Source organism: Sphaeramia orbicularis, chromosome 15, assembly GCF_902148855.1.
Source record: "Sphaeramia orbicularis chromosome 15, fSphaOr1.1, whole genome shotgun sequence".
Lineage (NCBI taxonomy): Eukaryota > Metazoa > Chordata > Actinopteri > Kurtiformes > Apogonidae > Sphaeramia > Sphaeramia orbicularis.
The window spans coordinates 599244-625374 of record NC_043971.1 but is presented as its reverse complement, the minus strand read 5'-3'; the positions used below and the strand labels follow the sequence as shown (position 1 = coordinate 625374).

Here is a 26131-nt window from a genome sequence, read left to right as displayed (position 1 = left end):
GTGTGTTGTGGAGGTGGGAGCAGGAACCAGATGACACCAGCGGTGCTTGAGCAATAGTCTGCAACACTGGGTTAAAGAAGAACCAGAAGAACGTCTGGTATGTGGAACAGCTCAGGTATCTGAACACAGCCACATGGAGGAATGAACACTGTCAGAAAAAAAACAAAAAAAGACAAAGAGAAAAAGACAGACAAAAAAGAAAAGACAAAAAATTCAGAAAGACAGAAAAAACAGAGAAGTCAGAGGCCCACATTCAGCCCAGCGGATCTCCAGTGGACCACATTCAGTCCAGTGGATCTCCAGTGGACCAGACCAGTAAAACAATAACAGTGAAAAAAGATACATTCACTATGAAAATGTTTCCATCTACTAAGTTTCCTTTAAAATGTGAACATGAAAAACCTGAAATGTATTCCTAAAAATCTGTGATTGGACCAATATTCAGCCTCAGCTGATCATTTCCATGTTCATTCTAACATACAGATGCAGTGGATCCACAAACACACAGACCATTCAAGAACAGACTGAAGATCGGAACAATGACACAGACTTTTTTGAAGACGTTTCAGGGCGTTCATACTTTTCAGGTTATGTGGGCGTGTCCCCAGTTCCACATCAGTCTGGTGGTGTTGATGTGTTTGTTTACTGTACTCAGCCCACCCTCATTTTTAAACCCCCCCCCCCAGCTGAAGGTATGAACCTCAGCCTGATCACAGCATTCCTGTTGGCATGTGGGCAGGGCTTTTGTAGTAAACACTCAACTATGCGCTGTGCATATTTTGTGTGCATATTTTGTGTGGGACACATTCTGTTAGTGTTCTGTGAAGAAAAAAGCACCAACTCCAGCAGTGATGAAACCACAGAGTTCACAAGAGTTTATTTAAAGTTTACCATACACAAATGAATATTTAAAACACAGTCCAGGACCAGGACCAGGTCCAGGTCTGGGTCCAGGTCTAGGAGAGAGCGTGGAAGCAGCGGTTGGAAGGTGGTGATGAGGCTCAGATGTGTGTGGAGCATCAGTGAAGTTGGACTGGACTGGAACCAGAGGTTCTGCACATGCTCAGATAGTCCTGCTGTGAACTCCTGGAAAAACACAAAGGCAGCGTTTAAACATTCACATTAACACCAGGGACCAGGGAATACCTTCTGTTTGTGGGAACTGACTCTGATCCCAAACACCAATAGTTTCCACAGTTCCAGTTGTTTTCTTCTTGTTTCCAGTCAGTGTTAAACTCTGTTAATAGTCCCATAAATTCTTCTCCAGAACCTGAAGCCTGTGTCTGCTTCAGATGGACAATAGTCCAGAACCTGAAGCCTAGGTCTGGGTCTTCCGACAGCAGAAGAACAGGGACATTCAAAAACACTGAACGTCCAAACAGCTGATCGTAGTTTAATGTCCAGAACAGTGACCAATCAGCACCAAAGTAGGTGTGGACATCTGTAGCCATGCCCACTTTGATCTGGATCTGGGTCTGCCTCTGGATCTTCTTCCTCCTCCTCCTCTACTGTGTACTGGTGAAATGCACCCAGTCTCATCAGTTTACATGTATTATTATGGGCTGTATCTATCAGTGAAAACTTTAATTATGTGAATGACATATTTTCCAGATCAGTCTGATAATTATGGGTGCAGATCATTATTGTGAATCCCTAACTCAACTCCTGTGTACATGTACATGGTTTGCCTGTGCTACTGTGTATTCTACTGTGTGCATGTACACATTATGTTCCTTTTGACTTACATGTGACTCTTTCCCTCCAGTACAAATACCAGTCCTTCCATCAGTAAAAGTATATGAGTCCCATCAGCCAAATGGAGCTGGTGTGTTCATTGTGTGTTCAATTAGCTCCTGTTCTATCTGTTTTGGAATCATTTTCCTACATGTTTAAGGTTGAGCTCATGTGAACTGCTTTAGAACCTGTTGGTACTTTTATCTACATCAATGCTTCATTTTCTAGAAGTTCATATGTGATGATGCTCTTGTCCCAATCCAGTAGGGTTTGAAGAAGTTTATTTAGCCACAGAAACAGAATAAAAAAAAACAAACTACTAGCAGCTCTTTAGTCCATCTACTGTAGATCTGCCATTTTGTCTATCCAGAACATAAACTGTAGAAATTGTTAAGAAAAGAGCAAATGTCTGAAGACATTTCCACATTATCCATTTACTCAAATGCGTAGCCTTTCCACAGAGTAAGTTCTAAACATGTCATCAGTTCAAGTGTGTGTCATGTATCATGTGTTACTTGAAAAGACCTCCAGTATTTGTCCAAACATCCTCATTCAATAATAAGACTCTGATCCTTGTCATGAAGAAAACACTTAATCCTTCATTTTATCACAAACATTCATAACATACCAGCTCTGTTTACAGGAAAAGAAGGGCATGAAGATGTGTCATCTAATAATGACCCACAGCTGCCACTCAAGGAGGTAGAATGAGCTCCTGGACTGGGGGGGGGGGGGGGCTGCAGACAACGGTGCACTAACGAGTTCAGTAGAATCCTCCAGAAAAACACTCATTATATGATGTGAATGTCATAGACTAATTAGAACATAGACTTTCTGTCCAACTGAACATTGACCTCAGAGTTTGGACCTGTTTTCATGTGTATATTCCACATAAAGTCCTCAGAAAACCTGTGGAAACATTATTAGTGTCAGCCATGTCATTTGTCACCTTTAATCACACTAGTCTGGGCTGTGAACACCTCTTTAGTCTCCGTTACACAAAGGTAAAACTTGTCATTTGTGGAATGAACAACACAAACATGTGGGTAGTTCCTCATAAAAACATGCCGTCTAACTTCAGTAGAAGCTCGAGTTCCATCCTGGGTTAGGGTTAGGGCTAGGGTTAGGGTTCGACATGATGTGGAGCTGAGGCCACTTTGTTTCCAGAACTTTCCAAAACTCCTGCCAGTCTAAGTGACCCATCAGTGACATGTCTGTGTCCTGGGTTAGGGTTAACAGTCTAAGTGACCCATCAGTGACATGTCTGTGTCCTGGGTTAGGGTTAACAGTCTAAGTGACCCATCAGTAACATGTCTGTGTCCTGGGTTAGGGTTAACAGTCTAAGTGACCCATCAGTGACATGTCTGTGTCCTGCTTTGACGCTGTCAATCACTTGGATTTCTGCTCCACTTGGGTTTTGTGCACTGATGATGTGTGTTTACAACCAGGGTTCAGACACGTTTTCCAAGTTCAGATTCAAGCACTTGGAAGGGTTATTTTCAAATGTTTCCAGCACGACTCCTTATCGCTGTAGTCAAATACAGGAATACATAGACTCATTTTCAGATTTGTTTCACTTTTTATCACAATGATGTACATTGCATTATGTATAAACATCTAAAATTATGTTTCATAAAAGCAAAAACTTTAGAAATTAAAGGAGAACACAAAGTTTAATCCAAAAAAGGGAAGACACTTGGTGTTCTTCAGACACACTGGAACCAAAGAGACAAAGACTCAGATCCAAATGGACCTGGAGTCGACCTGACAACACCTGGAATGTTCTTCTGTGATAAAAAGGTTTATTTTTCTAAATGTATCACCTCTGCACTGCAAAAATCCAAATCCGACCCAGTGTATATTTGTCATTTCTAGTCCAAATATCTGATCACACTTCAAATCAAACAGAATCACCTACAGAGGAACTGTACACTCAAATATAAGAACTGATTTATAGACAATAGATCTGGAAAATCTGAGTTCAACTAATCTGAACAAGATCATTTTCACTTGTTCCATTGGCAGATTTTTTTTTTTACTTAATTCAAGATTTTTTTTTTTTGCTTAATTCCAATTTTTTTTTCTTAATTCAAGCAAAAAAATAAATAAATCTGCCATTGGAAAAAGTGTCAATGATCTTGTTCAGATTAGTTGAACTCAGATTTTCCAGATCTACTGTCTCTGAATCAGTTCTTCTGAGTGAGCAGTTCCTCTGTAGGTGATTCTGTCTGATTTTCAGTGTGGTCAGATATTTGGAACAGAAATGATCAACATACACTGGGTCAGAGTTAGATTTTTGCAAAGTGGAAGCAGCTTTGGCTTGAGTTAATATTAAAAATAAATAAATCACATTACAGAGTGAGAATTTCAAGCACTTTCAAGCACTTCAACAAAAATTCAAGCACTTTCCAACCTTGAAAAAACATTGAAATTCAAGCACTTTCAAGGATTTCAAGGCTCCGTATGAACGCTGTCCAACAGAAACCCCATTTCCATCCTGTGCGTTTCCTACTGTGTTTTTCCTACTGTATGTCCTACTGTGCATATCCTACTGTGTGTGCGTGTCCTACTGTGCATGTGTTCTACTGTGTATTTCCTAATGCGTTTCCTACTGTGTGTGTCCTACCGTGTGTATCCTACTGTATGTGTGTCCTACTGCGTGTCCTACTGTGTGTGTGTCCTACTAATAATAATGGATTAGATTTATGTAGTGCTTTTCTATGAACGCATACTCAAAGCGCACACAGTGGATCCATTATTCATTCACTCTCACATTCTCCCTCTGGTGGTGGTAAACTACATTTGTAGCCACAGCTGCCCTGGGGCAGACTGACAGAGGCATGGCTGCCAATCTGCACCTACAGCCCCTCTGACCACCACCGAACATTCACACACATTCATACACCAGTGTGAGTAGCAGCACTGGAGGCAAGGGGGGTGAAGTGTCATGCCCAAGGGCACAACAGCACATGGACAGAGCGGGATTCGAACCGCCAACCCTTCGGTTATTGGACGACCCGCTCTACCAACTGAGCCATGGCCGTCCTACTGTGCGTGTGTCCCACTGTGCGTGTGTCCCACTGTGCGTGTGTCCCACTGTGTGTTCCACTGTGTGTGTGTCCTACTGAGTGTGTTTTCCTACTTTACTTTTTGTAGCTGAACTTGGTCCACAGGTTGCTGATGGTTTCCTGGACCCCGGGGCTGTTCTCGTTGTTGGTCTGGGTTTTCCTGCAGGACTTCCTCTTCAGTCCGCTGGCCCTGGATGGTCCCAGACCGGCTCGGACCGTTTGAATCTGACCACTGGACTTTGGCCGTGACAGACCTGAGACCTGGGGCGAGAAGGACCAGGAGCAGAACACCTTCAATAAGTGCAGGAGTTCCCATTAGAACAGGGTTGTCAACGTCAGTCCAGTTCAGCCCTAGCCCTAACCCTAACCACAACCCCATTTAACCCAACTGGATCTGAAGTGGACCGCACCAGGAAAAGAACAACTACAAATTATTCTGTTTTAGTTCAAAAAGTACATGTGTCATTGTACCAATATCAGGGTTCGTACACATTTGTCAAGGTCAAATTCAACCCCTTTTAAGGGTCATTTTGAAGTGTTTGCAGCCCAGCCCAGCACCCCCTCCCCCCCTTCACACTGGACTCTAAAAGGGAAGCCACTTGGCGTTCTTCAGAGTCCACTGAGAAGACTCAGGATTTTGTTTTTCTTTTTAGACATAATTTTATTTATCCAAATCGATCCCGTCTCTGTATTAGCTTTGGCTTGGCCATCTAACCAGGCACAATTAATATTAAAAATCAATCAATCAATCAATCAATCAATCAATCAATCACATCACACAGTTAGAATTCAAGCACTGAAACTAAAATTCAAATACTTTTAAGACCATGAAAACACAACACTGAAATTCAAGCATTTTTAAGGATTTGAAGGACCTGTAACAACTCTGAATATTCTCCCTGTTACTAAATGTTTTGTGTATTTGTAGATGATAAATGATAAACTAAGGCAGAATGTTGGTAAAATTTGACTTTTACTTTTTTGAAAAGTAGTGAAAAATTCAAGTTGTTCATATTTGTTGATATTATTCATATTTTTTGTCAAAGGATAGTTGTAAAAGTAAACATTTTCATCATGTAATTTTATTTTTTTCCACACTAAAATATAAAAAAAGACAAACATTTGGAGTTGTCATCATTTATTATGCCATTATTTTCATTTAAAATGTGACTACTTTCACTCATTTGATCCACTTCAGATCAAACTGGTGTGTTTGTGTCCCCTGAACTAAAAGGCCTTTGTTAATATCTTGAGTGTCATTTCTAAGTTCATCTTGTGGACCAGGTGGGACCCTTTGGGGGGCCGCTTTGGGCCGGATCGGACCCTTTGGGGGGCTGTGTGTTGGACACCTGTGCATTGGAACACTGATAGGATTGTCAGTCATGGTAGGTGTGTGCTCTAGTTGTGTTCCTGTGGATGAAAACATTTCTTTTGTGTTCGTCAGTCCCTTTGATCCAATCCTAAATGAAACTTCTACACTTACTGACTGGATTGGAATGAAGCTGGTGCACATTCCTTCAGCCTTTTGGTTGAACTGTGATGATGCTGACGTTGAACATCTACGCCTGCCATTGGTGGAATTCACTGTTCCATTCCTATCAGGATTCCACTTTTACACTTGAAACTACAGGTGTGATATTACATGTACTTCAAAGGCCACACCTTGATGTTGAACTGAAGCTCATCTTAGTCCATCAGCTGTTTTTGTTACATGTGGACACAAAATGGAAGACTGTGCAGGATTTCCATGTTGAAATAAAAGCTGATTATCATTACGAGGGGTTTTCAAAAAAAGTTAGACAGACGATGACAACAGACGACGACGACAGACGACGACAACAGATGCCGCATGACGACAATAGCTTACAGCCAATCAGCCGGTAAGCTAGGAAACAGAAGTCCACACTGAGCTACTAAAAACAATAAGGCTGTACGACATAAAAGCATCTCATTCTACAGTCATAAAAACACAAAGGCTCTTATTATAGTGTGATTATACACTAATGAGAAGATAATTCTAAATTATATCCCACTAAATCGCATGTGTCAAACATACGGCCTATGGGATGGATTTGTGAAGTTAAAAACTTTCACAGAAGAATAATAATGGATTAGATTTACATAGCGCTTTTCTATGAACGCATACTCAAAGCGCATACAGAGGATCCATTATTCATTCACTCACATTCTCCCTCTGGTGGTGGTAAACTACATTTGTATCCACACTCTGGTGGTGGTAAAGTACATGTGTATCCACAGCTGCTCTGGGGTCCTAACCCTAACCCTAACCCTGGGGTCCTAACCCTAAACCCTAACTTTGGGGCAGACTGACGGAAGCGTGGCTGCCAATTCACGCCTACCCTACGGCGCCTCCCACCACCACATTCACACATTTTCATACACCAGTGTGAGTAGCAGCACTGGAGGAGAGGAGGGTGAAGTGTCTTGCTCAAGGACACAATAGCACATGGATAGAGTGGGATTCGAACCACCTTCGGTTATTGGACGACCCGCTCTACCATCTGAGCTATAGCTGCCCCCAAGATATTACCAAAGAAGATATTAACAATCAAAGGTGTCAAACTCATTTAGTTCAGGTTCCACATCCAGACTAATTTGATCTAAAGTGGGTTGAACCAGTAAAATAAGAACATAATAACCTATAAATAATGACAACTCCAAATTATTCTCTTTGTTTTAGTGTAAAAAAAGGAAAATTACATGAAAATGTTTACATTTACAAACTATCCTTTCACAAATGTGAATAATCTGAACAAATATGAACAACCTGAAACATCTTCATATAAATCAGTGTAATTGGACCAATATAGTGTGTTATTAAATGCCTTGTGTATTTGTAGATCCACTGTATCTGTACATGAGAATGAACATGTGGAAACGATAAACTGAGGCAGAATATCAGTAAACACTTATTTCTCTTAAGAAATTTCAGGTTGTTCATGATTCACATTTTAAAGGAAACTTTGTAGACGTAAACATTTTCATAATGTGACTTTTTCTGCTGTTATTGTTTTACTGGTTCTGATCCACTTGAGATCCTACTGAGCTGAACTAAAATGGAACCTGAACTAAAATGAGTTGGACAGCTGTGCCCTAAATCTGACACACTGACCCTTTAATTTAAAGTAAGAGGCCTCCAATAAGACAGAGGAGGATCAAATAGGTGATGGTGGTTCAATAATACTGGAGGATGAAGATGAGTGGTGCGCTCCATTAGGGTCTAACCATCGTATGTTTACTCAAACACATGATGTCTGGGGAGGATCCCTGAACCACACAAACAATCCCCCACCTGCCACATCACCACATAACCCAGGCCTTCCACAGATGAAGGGAAAACCCAGATCAGATCTGATGGTGATGTTGTGTTTGTGTGTCATAGTGGAAATGCCTCTTCATCGGTGCATATTCCATGCTGTCATTAAAACCCTGATAACGACGAACAACTTTAAATCTGTGATGCAGGACGACACCTGCCATCACCGAGGTTTTGTCCTCCTTTGACCCACCTTGGACCTCCCCATACTGGGCTTCTTGTCCTGTGTGGGACTCCGCTCTGATTCTGAGTCTGGGCTTGAGTTCACCTCCTAAAAAACACATCAAACATAAAAAGATTCACCAGGTGAAAGAAACACAGCTCCTGAAACAAGTCCCTGCCTGCCCACTCATAAGTCATGAAAGGGAGGTGATGTACAGGCACGTAGAAGAAGGAGGAGGAGGAAGAGGAGGAGGAGCAGGAAGAGGAGGAGGAGGAAGAGGAGCAGTAAGAGGAGGAGCAGGAAGAGGAGGAGGAAGAGGAGGTGGTTGGTGTGAACGTACAGAGGTGCATGCATGTGGGTGGTGGGTGGAAGGGAAGCAGTGGGTGGGGCAGTCCTCTGTGTGGCAGGATGTGAGGTCAGGCTGTGACTGGGAGGAGTAGGCGCTGTCCCTGGGAGGGGGAGGCCTCCTCATCCTCAGGGTCCAAGTAGGCGCTGTCCTGGGAGGGGGAGGCCTCCTCATCCTCAGGGTCCAAGTAGGCGCTGTCCTGGGAGGGGGGCGTCTCCTCATTCTCAGGGTCCCTGCCAGACACCCAAAAAGACTAAAGGTTAGGATACGCAATGTGAACTACAATTCAAAGAAGACTGAAAAACATCAGCTCCCTACCTGAAATTAAATACAAAAGAGTGCTTTGAAAACAAAGACTAAACTGATGGTACAAATACTGCTCAATTTTAAAAAAGAACAGCTGTTACAATGAGTAGATTATTGAATTCTTAGATGATACAGCAAAAAAAAAAAAAAAAAAGCATTAAAATCTGTATTTATGACATATTACTAAGAAAGAAGCAAAGGTATGAAAAACCTTAAAAAAAAAAATTTTAAAAGTTAAATATATTTCCTTCCTTCCTGCAGTTGTCAGGCTCCCCAATAAGAAATGCTCCAAAAATTCTATGCAATAACCGTACAATAAATAATACAGTAAATCGTACAATAAATAATACAATAAATAATATAGTAACGTACAATAAATAATACAGTAACAGTACAATAAACTGTGGTATGATCAACATGCTCAGATGTAAATAATGGATAGAGCTTTTTTGAATGTGTATATCTTGTTTTTGCACTTCTTTGGCTCTTGTGTGCTTTTGCACTTTTATTCTGGTGTGCTTCTGCACTTTTACTCTGGTGTGCTTCTGCACTTTTACTCTGGTGTGCTTCTGCACTTTTACTCTGGTGTGCTTTTGTACTTTTACTCTCGTGTGCTTTTGTACCTTTACTCTCGTGTGCTTTTGTACCTTTACTCTCGTGTGCTTTTGTACTTTGCTGCTGTAAACCTGGAATTTCCCCTTGTGGGACTAATAAAGGTATATCTTATTTCTATTTACACATTCTCAGTCTTCTCTATGACAATGACAATAATGGGAAAAGATGACCTTTATAATATTTATGTTCAAATTACTGGTATAAATATATTCAAGTATGCATTGTTTAATTGTAACCTGACCTGTACCAAGATAAGAAAAAAAGGAATAGAAGGATGACTATCTAAATAAAACAGAACAGAATAGAACAGAATAGAATAGAACAGAACAGAATACAATAGAACAGAACACAATAGAATAGAATAGATTAGAATAGAACACAATAGAATAGATCTTCACTGTCACTTTTACAGGAACAATGAAAATCAGTTTAGCAGCAGATTCTTAAAGTGTAAAAAAACAAACTACTATACACGTAAATAAAAACTATCCCACAAAATTATACTGAAAAACAGATACTGGAAAGTACTAACAATATACAAAGCTACAAGGAAATACCTAAATATACAAAAGGCCAACTCTGTACTTCAGAAAAACAAAATATTTACAACATATAAATATATATATATATATATATATATATATATATATATATATATATATATATATACACAAGGAAAGACTGCATTTGTGTTATGTCAGTGATAAGAAAGAGGCAAGAAGTTAACGAAAGGTGAGAAAAAATGTAATTTAGATATATGAAGAAAAGAATGTTGCGTGCTTTCACACACTTCCTTTGTGTTGATGATGATACCAAATGCAGCAGATTAACCAAGTTAATCAGAGTCAAAATGCAGATGAGTGTTGGCATAAAATTGGTTATATAGATGAAATGTGTGTATTTTAGAGAAAAATCAACAGGTGAAAAATAGGTGAAAGGCTGGTTTATCAGCAAGAGAAAAACGCATCCTTGTATCCTTTCCTGTTGATCCTTTTCAGCTTCTATAACTTTAGGCTGTCCTTAGAACAACAAACTAACACAAAAACTGAAAAAAAAACTCAACTCCAACTAGTTAACTCCTCCAAATGAAAATAAAATTACATATCTACTCAAACTCCAACAGAAAACTGAAAGTGTACATGAAAACAACTCCTGATCATTTCAGAGGTGGAAGACCTCTGACCGTACCTTAGTCTGCTCTGGCTCTGGGGTCTGGACAAGGACACGTTCTCCCTCTTATAATGAAACTTGTGGAGAGCAGCCAGGCCTGAGCTGGGCTTTGGTGTCCCGGTCTGGTCTGTCGAGGAGGGGGTTCCGGACCACTGGAACAGTCGTAGACCCCGACTCCCTGCAGGGGAAGGCGTGATGCTCTGGGATGGAGATGGAGGGGGGCTGGGGGTCTCTACAGATGGGGCGTCAGGACCGTCACTATTGCCGGTCTGGCTGCCAGGGCCCGCCTGGCTCTGGGGTGGACCGGCACTTCTGGGCTCTGCATCTTGAACGGAGGTGTTAGAGCTCCGACCTGCTGACGGACTGAAGAATCTAACACAGAGACAGAGTCCAGGCTTTAGAGGACTGAAGAATCTACCACAGAGACAGAGTCAAAGGCTTTAGTCAAACTGAAGAATCAAACACAGTTTTAGTCAGAGGGTCGAGCACAAAGGAGACCCAGGAAAGGCTGAAATACAATACTACTAGAGCTGTACAGGGTATACAAGGGTTTACGCCTTCAAAACGGTCACTGTAACACAGTGTTTGTCACTGGGGGCGGTACTGGGGACACTGGGACATTGCCACCCCCCCCTCAAGCCTGAAACTGTCCTCACCTGGAGCAGGTGGTCTGGTCTTCGTCCTCACAGACCTGGTTCCTCTTCTGCAGCAGTGTAGCGAAGCAGTTCCGTGACCGGGGCTGAATGGGTTTGTGCTGCTGCTCCTCTGACTTGGATCTCTTCCGACTGTGGGAGGAGGAGGAGTACTGCTGCAGCATGTCCTGGTCGGACAGAGGACAGTCTAGGAGGACAGAAGACCAGCTCAGTCAGGAGGATTCAACAGAGACTCAGAGGCTCCACATCAAACCCAGGACTGTTGAGTTCTGCTCCAAACTAAACTAAGAACATCAGAACTCAAGCCTTCATCACCTCCAACAGCTCAGTCTGACAGGAGGGCCTGAACAGCTGTACCTTCATGGTTAGGGTTACCTTCACGGGGCCTCTTCACCTGCAGCTCTCTGCAGGGCAGCCTCACAGCGTCCAGGCTGATGACTCTCTCCTTTCCCCTGTTGGAGGGAGGCCGGTCTGGGGATGAGGCGGGTCCAGCTGTGGGAGCGGAGGCCGCTTTGAAGCCTCGGCTCCAGATACTGGATGTACTGGGACCGCTGGAGGAGGGGCAGTCGTTCCAGCTGCGACTGCGAGCTTTACAAACCTGTACCACATTAAAGAGTGCGTCTACATTAACGGGAAAATGTTTTTCTGGGGTTTTTTTTGTATTAAGTGTATTCTTTTTTTACTGTGATCTGGTACCTGTGTGACAGGTTTGTCTGGGTTGAAGTCGTCTATCTTCTCCAGAGTGTAGATGTCAAGGTTTCCTAAAGCCATCTGTAAACCTTTATCATCTCCGATATGACTGCATGCATCTACGTTAAGGAACGCTGCTGAAATGCCAAATGTATTTCCATCAGGTGACACAGGACAGACAGACAGACAGACAGAAGGATACGGTCCGGCGTAGCTGAGGCTGGCTGGGTCCACGTGGTCTGCATACCGGTTTAGAGGCACCACTTTCCTTTGGACTGGGTCAAACACCAGCTGGTACAGGAAGGTGTTATTGGCTCGGACGAACCCTTCAATGTAGTGATCAGGGACGATGAGGTCCATCTTCAGGTACTGACCCATCTTTCTGATCACCTAACAAGGAGGAGACAGACAAGGTCACACCTGTTTATATTGTGAATTACTATAAAGACTCTGATCCCTGCAACTGAAACCAAAACTAGGGCTGAAACACACTGGAATCACTGAAAATTAATAATAAAACTGTATATTTCAAGAGTTCTTTTGAATACAAAGAAAAGCTGCATCTGAACTTAGTTTTTGTCACAGTTCCTACTGATCTCCTGAATGTAATCACTTCAGTTAACTGTGGTGGTTTTACATATTGCTCCCGGTGGTTTAACAAATGTGGCCTTCTGCATCTGGGTGGAGAATTAGTGCCACCAACTGTTCAGTTTCTAACACTCAACAGACTGCAGTCACTCCTGTAGATTTCAGATTATTTATTTCATACCTGTCATGGGCAGTTGTTTTTTATAAAGCCTAGGAAGCGAATGCAAACATCATTTTTACCTCCGCCAAGGAGGTTATGTTTTTGCCAGGGTTTGTTTGTTTGTCTGTTTGTTTGTCTGTCCGTTAGTGTGCAACATAACTCAAAAAGTTATGGACAGATTTGGATGAAATTTTCAGTGTTTGTTGGAAATGGGATAAGGAAGAAATTATTAAATTTTGGTGGTGATCGGGGGTGGGGGGGCCCACGGGGGGGGGGGGCCCACTGATCGTTAGTGTGCAACATAACTCAAAAAGTTATGGACAGATTTGGATGAAATTTTCAGGGTTTGTTGGAAATGGGATAAGGAAGAAATGATTAAATTTTGGTGGTGATCGGGGTGGGGGGGCCCACGGGGGGGCCCACTGATCAGCCTTGGCGGAGGTCTGCGCTCTCCGAGTGCTTCTAGTTATTATTATTATTATTATTAGCACAACTAATATTTAAAGCAAGACATCAATTACTTCTCAATAAAATACAAAAATTGTTCTCATAGTGAGAAGGGAGAAACTGAATTTATAAATGGCACAGAACCTGTAAAAAGGTGTTTCAGTCAGGGGTTAAATTATGGAACAGTCGAACAGATGAATTAAAGCAAACTAAAAACGTTAATCACTTTAAAGGAATATTTAATCTGTCCATAACTTTTTGAGTTATGTTGCACACTAACGATCAGTCCCCCCCCCCCCCCCCCCCCCCCCCCCCCCCCCCCATGGGCCCCCCCACCCCCGATCACCACCAAAATTTAATCATTTCTTCCTTATCCCATTTCCAACAAACACTGAAAATTTCATCCAAATCTGTCCATAACTTTTTGAGTTATGTTGCACACTAACGATCAGTGCACTTAGTGATGTTCAGAACAGATGTTAATAACAGATGTTAATAACGGATGTTCAGAACAGATGTTAATAACGGATGTTAACAGATGCTCAGAACAGATGTTCAAAATAGATGTTCATAACAGATGTTAACAGATGTTCAGAACAGATGTTCAGAACAGATGTTAACAGATACTCAGAACAGATGTTAACAGATGTTCAGAACAGATGTTAACAGATGCTCATAACAGATGTTAACAGATGTTCAGAACAGATGTTCAGACCACATGTTCAGAACAGATGCTCATAACAGATGCTCATAACAGATGCTCAGAACAGATGTTAACAGATGTTCGGAACAGGTGTTCAGAATAGATGTTAATAACAGATGTTCAGACCACACGTTCAGAACAGATGTTCAGACCACACGTTCAGAACAGATGTTCAGACCACATGTTCAGAACAGATGCTCAAACCACATGTTCAAACAGATGTTCACAACAGATGTTAACAGATGTTCAGACCAGATGTTCAGAACAGATGCTCAGACCACATGTTCAGAACAGATGTTCAGGTCAGTGGTGGTCTGTGTGCACTCATCACTGCTTCAGCCATTACAGGGTTCCTACAGCTTTCTACAAGATACATTTAAGACTTTGGAAGACCTTTTTAAGACTACCTAGAACAGAATTTAATGCCCATTTCACAGCCATACTGGCAAAGATTTGTGACTCCTAGGATTTAGGAAAATGTATTTATTTACTCAACGCTTTGATTCCCACCGTTCTGAGTCATTTCTCACTGGGGGCTGTAAAGTTACCGATAACTGGCTCCTAATTACAATATAAATTGTCGGGTGGAAACAAGCAGAGTAACGTTATTTTCTTTGCAGTTTGGACATTTCCCAGACACATTTAGACACAATAAAGCCAACACATTTATGGCAACAGAACTGAAGACCTACCGTATCAAATTTAATACCCTTAACGACTTTTTTAGGTATTAAATGCTGATTTGGAAATTCAAGACTTATAAGACTTTCTAAGACCCTGCAGGAACCCTGTATTAACTGTAAAAAAATTCATGAGATTCTCTGCCATTATCTGTAGAAAAGGTTGTTGTGGTTCCAGGTTCTTTGTAGTTTATTTAGGATTTGGGGTCATACGACACTGACTGTTCAAATGCCCACATTAGGGACCTTTAGATCTTGTTTACCAATGTTAGCTAGTATGCTAGCATCTGTAGCGCACAACTCCTGAAGACTGAACAGACATGATTAGGTCCAATTTAATTTTTGGATATATCTTGTGTATTCTGTTGTAGACAGAGTTGACATGTATGAACTTTATTTAATTCTGTGGGTTTTTGATGAGACACTGCTGTGTGTCTCAGCTGTGTTGGAGTGACTTTGGTTTGATTGAAGTGCTATGATCTGTTGTGGTCTTTGTACGTCTTGTAATGTGATTATTCTTTGTATGTAGAAGATGACAGCCCCACCTGAAGAGCTTATCATTGTCCAAATGCCACCCTGTGTGTAAACTGTTCTCATTATCATGTGTCTTTTTATCATTTCCATCTTAAAGTCCCACAGCTGTACAATGGTTTGTACTGTTGTCCAAACAGGAGCGTGGCCCTGTGGCTGGTCCAATGTGTAAGATAAGTGAAGAGAAGACTTTACTGATCCCACTAGGGGACATTTATTCATGTAACACACCAGTGCAAAGAAGACAGGTAGAAACAAACCACAAGGAAGAGTGAAATATAAAGGAAAGAAGAAATGTAGTATTTATACTTACATAAATATTTATATACATATAGAATAAGAATTAAACAGTTTTAAAATCTAATTGGGCAGTGTAGCTGATGCTGATGTTACTTTCTGTTTGTTTATTTTCTTTTTGTGATTTAACCCCTCCCCCTTTTGTGCAGGTAAATACCAATGGACTGCTTTAGGAGATTTAGGCGAGTCTTAACGTCCCAGTCGGTCTCACCTTTAGGATGTCCGGCTCCTTGGCTAAGCGCAGCAGTTTGCAGGCCTTTCCCAAGCCGATGCCGTGCAGCGAGGCCAGGTAATCGCACCCGGACAGGATGCACATGTAGCGGAACTTGTCCTCTGTGAACACGTTCCCCAGAGCCCGACAGCGGCCCAGGTGACTCTGGTCTATCTCCAGACCATTACCCTGCTTGTCCATTTTGAGGATTACCTGCAAGATCATAAGAGAGGATTCACGACTAAAGGGAATGCTGCCTTCACCTCTTAGAAGAATTATGGTAAATACTAGTTATCAACTTGAAAACCGCCCATCAATGCCCCTTCACGTCATATTTTCCACTGGAGAACTGGGAAAAAAATTTGATACATGAGCTGCTGACATGAAAATAACCTTTGACCTTTTCAAGATGGTGGAGAGCAACGAGGGATTCAAGGCCAATGATAAATAATGCTTTTATTAACGTTCTGCTGCTGTTAGCTGATGATTTTAAACATTTATGGCATAGACAACGTGTGTAAAACAATGAAAAATACGGTCTCAGATGAAGAAACACGTCCAAAACTGTTTTACCCAAGTAGCAGGTTACCATAATCTGTGTGTCAGCCATGTTTTATTTTGCTACGACAACAAAAGCACTTGAACACAACATACTCGTAAATTCAAATTCACAAGTAGAAAGGATCATCTTCCCGACACACGAAAAGGCAGCATAAGTACTTTGATAGTTTGTGGTAATGACTTCATGCATATATTATTTTTACTCTAACCATGGATGCACTGTGGTGATTTAAAAAAAAACAAAAAAACTCAGGGTAGGTTATAGAACCAACTGAATTTAAATAAATTATCAAGTATACGTAGTTGGGTTGATTAAAATTCCAATATGTTTGGAGTAAATGTCCTTAATGTCAACACATGTAGCAGTCAGGAACAACTGGAACATCTTTGTGTCAGTGGTACTCAGTTAACGGATAGCTTCAAGACCTTATAAACATTTTTATTTGGAAGAGTTAGTGTTTTGAGATTAGAAAAATCCAATAGGATGAAAAACAAAAGTAAACATTTGTATCATCATGTATTTTCCTTTTCATTGCAGTGGCAAATTGAATTGAAAAAAGTATTTTTTAGAGGACAGTATTGAAGCCAAAGGACTGTTCTCATGATCATAATCAGTGCTGATATCCATGTCTGATGTTCATGTTAACGATTTATGACAAAACCCTCTTAAAGCTTCAAGTACATGCTGACACAGAACTGATACATTACTGCTCTGGAGTCCCAAATATTGAACTGGGGCCAGTGCTAGTGACTATCGTTTATTTGTTTCGAATTTATTTCTAATCCTTTAGTATTTTTCTTTATCCTACCCTTTATCTTTTTATCTATGACCTTCTGTTGGCTTACTATTCCATTTAATAAATAAACATTAAAACTTGCTGAAGGATTAAACAAAACAAAAGGGCAAAAGTGTGATCAGCAACAAAAGAAGCAAAAGGACAAGTTGAAAGTCATCATTTGTAAAGAGCACTTTGAAAAAGACATTTCCCCCCTCCCACAAATTCCTACTGATAGTAGATATTTAAGAAGCATATTGTCATTACGTGGATTAAAGCGAGGAGCTTTTCAATGAGCAGTCCTGTTCAGGTGGAGGGATACTTTCCCTCCCACTCATGCGCAGCGCTTGGAAGACATTATGTCCTGCTTCAGACTACAGAAAATTAGGCTGTGTTTCCACTGCATGGTACTAGCTCCACTCAACTCCACCTTTTTGCGTTTCCATTATGTTAAAGGACCTGGAATCTAGTACCTGGTACTAGTTTTTTTGTATCTGCTTTGCCAAGGTTCCAAAATGGGTGAACAGATACTAAAATGTGACGTGTAAACACTGCAGGACCACTGACTGGTCAGAGAGTCGTCTCTGTGTCATCAATGTGCGACCTGCCATTTAAAAAAACAAACACATTTGGACGTTGACAGTAAATATAGCAGTAGGTTCATATAGCGGTAGGTTCATATAGCGGTAGGTTAATCCACATGATGACAGCCCACAAAACTACACCGTGGTCAGTCAACGAAGTTCAGACATTTCTGTCCTCAGTCGCTGACGAAAAAATTCATCGTGAGCTTGAGGGGAAAACACGCAACGAGCAAGTTTATCAACAACTCACTGAGGAGACCACATGGAAGTTACACGCTGCGTCACTGTGGCGACCAGGTACTGTAAAGTGGGTATTATCTTGTAATGCAAACAGTCTCCAGGAATAGTGCCCGGAACCCGAGTCGGTTCCACATAGTGGAAACGCGCCATTAGATACTCACTTCAGCAATCAAATGGGAAATTCCAGAAAGTGTGGGGTCCCTTTCTAAGAACCTTCCAGAAAGTGTGGGGTCCCTTCCTAAAAACCTTCCAGAAAGTGTGGGGTCCCTTTCTAAGAACTTTCCAGAAAGTGTGGGGTCCCTTCCTAAAAACCTTCCAGAAAGTGTGGGGTCCCTTCCTAAAAACCTTCCAGAGCTTGTAAATGCTTGACGTTTAGGTGCAGTTGAACTATGCTGCTCACTCCGTCCTTACTCCTTGCACAGGTTTCTGTTGTGATCCTGATCCTTTACTGTGTCTAGTGCACTGGCAATGACTGAGAAGGGATTCTTTTATGTACAGTCTGTAGTTTCGTCTGTTTTTTTTTTTCTATGGTGCTAGCTGCCATTGATATACACCCATGCCTACTTCAGATTTCTGTAAGGACCATTCAGCTTTGCACTTGTATTATACTGAAAAAACTTCAATAAAAAGCTCTTGATTAAAAAAAAAAAAAAAAAAAAAAGTGATGGTCTTGTGATGGTGACAGCAGCTGATCAGAGGGAACAGGTACCTTCTTACAGCCAAACGCCAGCAGGTCCGAGTCCTCAGTGATGACGGCTTGAGCCAAACCAGACTTGGTGAGAAAAGCCAACTGTGCATCAGCTTCATACGGAGCCACAACACAGTCCACCCCCCTGAGCCTGGCAACCTGCATGAACACACACAAAAAAACACACACAAACACACAATGAATGCACACAAACACACAAAAAACACACACAATGAACACACAAACACACAATGAATGCACACAAACACACAAAAAACACACACAATGAACACACAACACAGTCCACCCCCCTGTGCCTGGCAACCTGCATGAACACACAAAAAAAAAAAAAACACAAAAAACACACAATGAACGCACACAAACACACAATGAATGCACACAAACACACAAAAAACACACACAATGAACACACAACACAGTCCACCCCCCTGAGCCTGGTAGCCTGCATGAACACAATAAACACCCAAAAAACACACAATGAACACACAAACACACAATGAACACACCCAAAAAACACACAATGAGCCCGTTTACATGCACACGCATTCTCTGATTATTATGGATTTCTGGAGCTGCCACATTACACAAGCCACCATGTAAACAGGATAATCTGATTAGAATCAATCAGATGAACACACCTGGGTCTGTCCCAGTCCTCCTGCATGTATACAGGTGAATCTGATTTATTTAGTTCTGTTCCATCTGAACATGTGGAAAAACGATTCAAATCATAGAAAACTGACGTTCCATAGTTAAACATGAGTTGAAGACAATAACAGGAAGTTTGAGCCTACCATCAGTATGTATGTATAAACTCCGAAAAAAATCTGACTCTTGCATTTTTTAAGGGCATGTAAACATTAGATCTGATAATTACAATTATCCGATTACTCCCAGGTATCGGATGTTTATGGTCATGTAAACAGGCTCAATGACAATTCAACAGTCACTTAAAACAACTGGTTTCATATATTATTTAAACTAATACTACAGAATATTGATATAAAAAGTATTTTATTCCTGTTGTCATGTCATAACTCCCTTTTGGAAAGTATTGATGGTATCATGAAATTAAATACTGGTGGTCAAACTGGAGCAGAGGGTGGGCGTGGCTCTTCACCTTAATGAGGTTGTGAGCCATGGCTGGGGTGATGTTCACGCAGCGGTTGAAACAGTCTCTGGCCTCGGACAGTTTCCCCTCACGAAGCAACTGACGGCCTTTCTGAAGGTTGGCTTCTCGACGCCTGAAGGGGAACACAAACAACATCAGCAACAGCAGAAACTCTGAAGGAGAACACAAACCACAACAGCAGAAACTCAAGGAGAACACAAACGACATCAGCAACAGCAGAAACTCTGAAGGAGAACACAAACGACAACAGCAGAAACTGAAGGAGAACACAAATGACATCAGCAACAGCAGAAACTCTGAAGAACATAAACGACATGAGCAACAGCAGAAACTCTGAAAGAGAACATAAACGACAACAGCAGAAACTCTTTCACTGCAGACGTTTGGAGGGAAATGTGAGACGATCAGAGTAAAACCCAAATGTAAACAAAGAATGGGATGTGTAGATCTGGAGGTTCCTGACCTTCCTCTCCCAGGGCTTTAGATTACCTTAATTTGGGCACATCAGATGCTGGAATCGGCGGAGGGGGTGGGTGCGGGATTAGATTTTTCAACAGTAATTCCTGTTTTCTCAGACTATTTCAGATATATTCAAGAGTATGAAGGCATGGATTCCACAAGTCTAATTTCCAGAAGTATTGATCAGCATATGGCCAGCTGATTTTAATTCCAAAATCACAGGACTGCATGCAGGCAGATAATTCATATGTCATATGTTTCACTGCGTTTGTTATGTGAGCGGCCTGAACTTATAGGTCGCCCACGAGGCATGGTTGTTGAGAGAAAACCTTTGGCGTACAACGTACGAGTCAATCTCCAAGCTCTCATCACCTCTCATTGGCCGAAACGGGTGATTTAGACCAATCAAACGGCGCAAATATGTCATACCTGCTGCCAGACAATAGTCTGGTCTTGTCTGTCTTTTATGTTTTGTGTGTCACTTCCTGTTTTATTTTGTTAAGTTTTCCCTCATGTGTCTTGTCTGTCGTCTTTACTTCCTGTTCCCCGCTCATCCTGACCTCTGTCCTGATTACCTGTCTCCGCCCTAATTTGCTTCACCTGTGTCTAGTTGTCTTCCCTCCCTTTTGTGTATTTAAACCCTGTCTTTTCCCCTTGTCAGTCGCCAGTTTGTAACTCCAGTAGTTCAGACCAGCGTACTTGACCTCGTTTGTTTGCCTGTTTTTTGACCTGTTTTGGATTCCTCGGTTTTTCGTCTTCTGCCTGATCCCTGTCGGTTTTTGTCTGCCTCATCTGATCTGGTTTTGACCTTCTCGCCCTGACTACCGGTACGTGAGTTTGCCTAGTCCTTATGTCCTGTTGCTCGATTGTTAGCCTGCCTGTGTATGACCTGTTTCCGTCCCTGACCTCCCTTTGCTTTTCCCCAGTCGGGGAAAATACTCCTAACACCGCTCGGGGAGACGGGCTGCTGCCCTCGATCCGGAGGACGAATCTGAGGAGAAAATCCCCAACCATTATCCTCAAGATTCTGTCACTCATTATATTTTTTCACCTGTGTGTGTGAACAATAAACCTTTTGGAACTAACTTTTGTTGTCGGAGTTTGTCGGAATTTGGATTCTGTGTTTGTGCTAACGTTATCACAAAATATGACTTCTGCGGGAAGCATGAATACTTGTGCTTTCCTGTTCGGTACATATGTGTTGTTGTCAATGTTTTCTCTGTCGTTATGAACAAGCCTTGTATATTATAACCGATGTGTTTTACGGGAGGAAAAAAGCAGGGGCGAGTGAGTCGATACTTTCGTTTACACTCTGCTCTGGCCTTTTTTTATTTTTAATTTGGGGACACTAATTTGGGGACATTTAATTTGGGCACACCGTTAGTCGGCCCAGCCAAGGTGTAATCTAAAGGCCTGTCTCCTCATATGAAAGGTGTTGAAAATATTTTTTCTAATGTTTTTCTGATACCCAGGTCCCACCCCCTTGTGTGTGTATGTGTAAAGCGTCATGAGATAACTTTTGTTATGATTTGGCCCTATATAAATAAAATTTGATTTGATTTATTTTCTACCTGTTTTTGCACAATCACGGCCTGTTGCAGCTCCCATTTCACTGTCATTGTCTGGCCAATGTCATGTGACAAATACAGATTCTATTCTATTCTAAATATGCAAATACGTATGCAGTCTACACACAATACTCACTGTCTGCGAGCCCTCTCCACCTCTTGTTTTGAAGGCAGATTACGTCCATCAAACACCAGAATCGGTTTCACATTGAAGTTCAACAGCAGGTCTACAAATTTCATACAGTACCAAACATACCTGTGATTGGACACAAGACAAACATGTCATTCAGCTGTTCACAGAAACACTTGGGGGTTCACTGTGTGCACAGTTCAGGAGATCACAGGGGCTTACTGTTCAGTTGGTTCTCCTTTGGCCAGTTTTTCAGCACAAGAAAATGCTCCTTTGTGCAGCCAACAGTAAGTGTCCACAGCCACAGTCTGGCCTTTATATTTTTTCACATTGACAGGCTCTGCTGCGTCTTTGATGAACTGCAGAAGTCCAGGGATTCCCATTTTAAGCTGCCAAGTTGAACAGACTGAACCTTTAAAGGAATCAGGGAAACAGTGACACAGCAACAGATCTGTATGTTTTTGTCATGCAGAAGTGGAACTAAAATGGGCCTCTGTTATTGAAGTCAGCAGCTGCCTTATGGTTCAGTCCTGACAGTAAATGTACAGCTGACATCACACAGCAGAAGTGGTACCCAGGAACACCTGTCAAAAACACTGTCTGTGTCAAAGACCACCAAGAACAACAGAAAAGATCTGTGTCAAAGACCACCAAGAATAACAGAACAGATCTGTGTCAGAAGTCAATGAGTAGAACAGGGAAAATATTTGAATTATTTATTTGAAAGACTTTCAATGTCACTGAAATAGTGAAGGGAGTCTTGTTTGGAGCAAAGTACACAGACAGAAAATGTCAAAATGGCTTTTTCATTTAATGGTGCAGCCTTAATTACTTAATTTGTACATCTAACGACAGACAATGGAATGTAATCAAACAGTAGAAGGGAATTTGTCAGGAATGATCTTTGCACTAAATCTACCATGAAATATCACATTACTATTCTAATTATTATTTCTAATATTGTTATCTAGACCATGCTATGAGAGTGTGGTGATTAACAAAAATCCATTTTTGTTTTATTTATGACAGTAATCTTGCATGTATGACAGCTGCCTGATGACTACCTTATTGGTTCCAAACCTTTTTTTTTCCTGCTGAAGTTGCTCAAGTAGCCACTTACTGACCCACCACCCTCTGCTCACATGGACTTTAAAGTCAGTGTTTTACAACCCTATAATTAAAGTACTTGAATTACTAGTACTCATTGTTGTGCTGATATTGGAGCCTCTCTGCCCAAGGAATCAATAAAGGTCTATCTATCCTCGTCTAAGTATGTCTGAGTATTTCCATGCTGTGTAACTTTATCCTTCTACTGCTCTACATCTCAAAGGCAAACACTGCACTTGTTACTCCACAACATTTATCTGACAGCTTTCATTGTTTTTCCAGATTACACATTTTCATTGTAGTCCTGTCCAGTGAAAACCCTGTATTATTCACATGTGTTGACCTCACATGCTCAATAGATATGAACATAGAGGTCTCCAACAGTCATAGATACACATATACCTCATCAGTAACTTAGACGTCGTGTTAAAGGTTATCTTCCAAATAAACCAGAGGCAAAAATCCAAAACACCAACGGTTCACCTTGAGCCCATCTGATCCACAAAGGAAAATCAAAATTAATTTTATTATAAAAAAAATAATTCTGTTTCACTTACAAACCTGACATGAATTAGCAAACTGTTTACAGAATAAAGTTTTTAAAAATAGTAAATTTGTATGTATCTGATAATATTATCAGATGTAAGATCATCATCATCATATTTCCATCCAATGTGTTGATTTCGAATGTTTGTGATAAACAAGAAGGATAAAGTTAGTCGGGGACCCAAAGTCTCAAAAGCTCAATAAAATGGGTTGAACCTGACATAGTCTGCCATACTTTTTATTTGTATTTTATTTGTTAATTTTGATCCTGAGCACCAATAATTGGAGGGTCTGCTCTGCTGGAAATATTGCGGGAAAAAAAATTGTGGCCTTATTAGTGTATGTACTCCTCTTTTTTTGATATAAAATTTTGAAAAATGAAAATTTTCTTTCATTTCTCAGTGGGCTGGGTAAGCTGTGAATAAATTCATTCCAGATGCAAAAAACACATATGGTGACAACCTTCAATGAAAAAATAATTCTTAAAACACATTTCTACATGATTCTGGCTCAATTTAATGCAAAAAAAAAAAAAAGGCGTTTTCTCACTTTTTTCCAATATTTTCAACTTCATTGGCAATCAACTATTCCCCCAAGTTATGACATCAGCCAATATGCCATTCTTTTCACCAAACATTATACTCATTCCACAGAAAAAATTATAAAAATCCAACCAAAATCAATGGATCTGTGATGATTTCTCTACTAGCTGGCAATACAGGCCCAGAACCTCAATAGAATTTTAAGCTACTCTCAAAATTCCGAAAGACAGAAGATGAAGATATTTAGCTTCATGGCACATTTACACACTCTCACACACTCTCTCTCTCGCTCTCACACACACACACACACACACACACACACACACACACACACGATCTTAGTAATTTGAATGACTTTGGAACAGCCATCAGACTTGGAGGCTGTGCATCATCATCTGTATGCAAGTCCAATGGGTAAATGCAGCAGAATGGAAATCATTCAATTATTAATAGACATTAATATTTCTTAGGAATTGTAGGTGCAATTTTATTAAAAGAAAAAAAAAAAAGTTTCATGACAGAATTTGGATTTGTTGCCCATTGCTCTTGTTATCCCAAATTGGATTGTCAAGAATAGATGTACTGTTCCTTTAAGAAATAGGTAGAAGTTATTATACCTGATGTTTTCGATTTTATCTGAAGTAAGTTCTGTATTTGTCTTACTTTCAATTGACTATTTTAGTTTATGTCTATGGCTTAAGTGTTCTAAAGCATAGCCTACAATCTGTATGTGACAAGATCTAATTTAAGGATGTCCTTTTATTTACAATTTACATATTTAAATGTTATTTGCATACATATTATCAATATCTAAGCTAGCTAGTCATATCTGTATCTGTAATTAGCTAATGCTATAGCAGCTACACTTGATTACTAGTTCTGTAGTTTTAGGATACTGAAGCCTGAATTTTGTACATGTATCACTTAAATATTACAAAAGAAGTAATAAAGCTCTTTATTTATAGTAACAATTGAGTTTATTTCATAAATTATTTCTGGTCAGTCTTATCAAGTTAGGATAGCCTAGCAATTAGCTTAGCATGCTAAGGCTAGCAGTTAACATGATATGTAAGTTTAGGGAAATAAAGATTTTAAATTGCCATTTTAGCCGAAGTATGGTCTCTAAAGTGAATAGGCAACTTATTAACTTGCAATAATAATATAAAACACATATTATACATGTTTATAGAAATCTTAGATGAATAAATAAGTTAATTAACCCTCCAAGACCCTCCAATTATTGGTCCTTAGGATCAAAATTAACAAAAAAAAAAACAAAAAACCCACAAATAAAAAGTATGGCAAACCATGTCAGGTTCAACCCATTTTTGAGACTTTGGGTCCCCTACTAAGTGTTCCTTTGTAGGCTGTGTTCCTGCCCTTTCTAAAGTTCAAGGCACTACTTCAAACCCATGTAGATTATTACCCAGGGAATGAATGTGATTGAACAGCTTATATTTTATAGACACACAGCTGTCAAGACACAAAGTGATGCTCCAAACATGATGATGTAATAGAATGTGATGCTCTGTTGTAGATTAAACTACCAACAGTTTAAATAGTGGTTGAAATGAGCTCCACCTTAGATGTGTTCAGCTGGAAAATGCAACGTACACATGAATGCAGAACAATTAAGACAAAAACATCCCATATAAAAGTAAAGCACGGACAGGGGACTACTTTGATACTTTAACTTTTCACACTTCCGTTAGAATACTGACTGTTGTTATACATGTACAAAAGACCAACATGCTAAATGCCAAACATACACACCAGCTGGACTGTTGTTAATCAACCAGAACAAGCTAACAGCTGCTGTTAATCAACCACATCTAGCTAACAGCTGCTTTAAACGGTTTCATATCCGGAAAAAGGGATTATTTAACTGTCAATTAACGTTAGCGGGAACTACAGCCAACAGGCGACAATTCACTAACAGCCAAATGGAACACACATCAGTCTAAACTAAATGTCAAATAATGTCACAAAATGCCACTAGCAGCTGAAATTAAATCCTACCTGAGTGCCTTTGTTTCGCAGATTCACAAACACTGGAGCTGCTTTGGTTTTAGCGGTAA

General features: G+C 40.6%; 1 protein-coding gene across 1 annotated transcript; it reads right to left on the bottom strand.

Moving 5' to 3' along the window:
• Nucleotides 1-863: 863 nt before the first annotated feature.
• LOC115434211 (exonuclease 1-like) lies at nt 864-26131 on the bottom strand. The gene is given in 16 exon segments (XM_030156019.1): nt 864-1086; nt 4877-5063; nt 8333-8410; nt 8643-8749; nt 8751-8881; nt 10758-11111; nt 11396-11579; nt 11768-11990; nt 12089-12191; nt 12285-12472; nt 15700-15912; nt 18570-18707; nt 19690-19813; nt 21865-21984; nt 22081-22270; nt 26073-26131. Coding segments are annotated over 14 exon segments (2310 nt in total). The 5' UTR covers nt 22242-22270; nt 26073-26131; the 3' UTR covers nt 864-1086; nt 4877.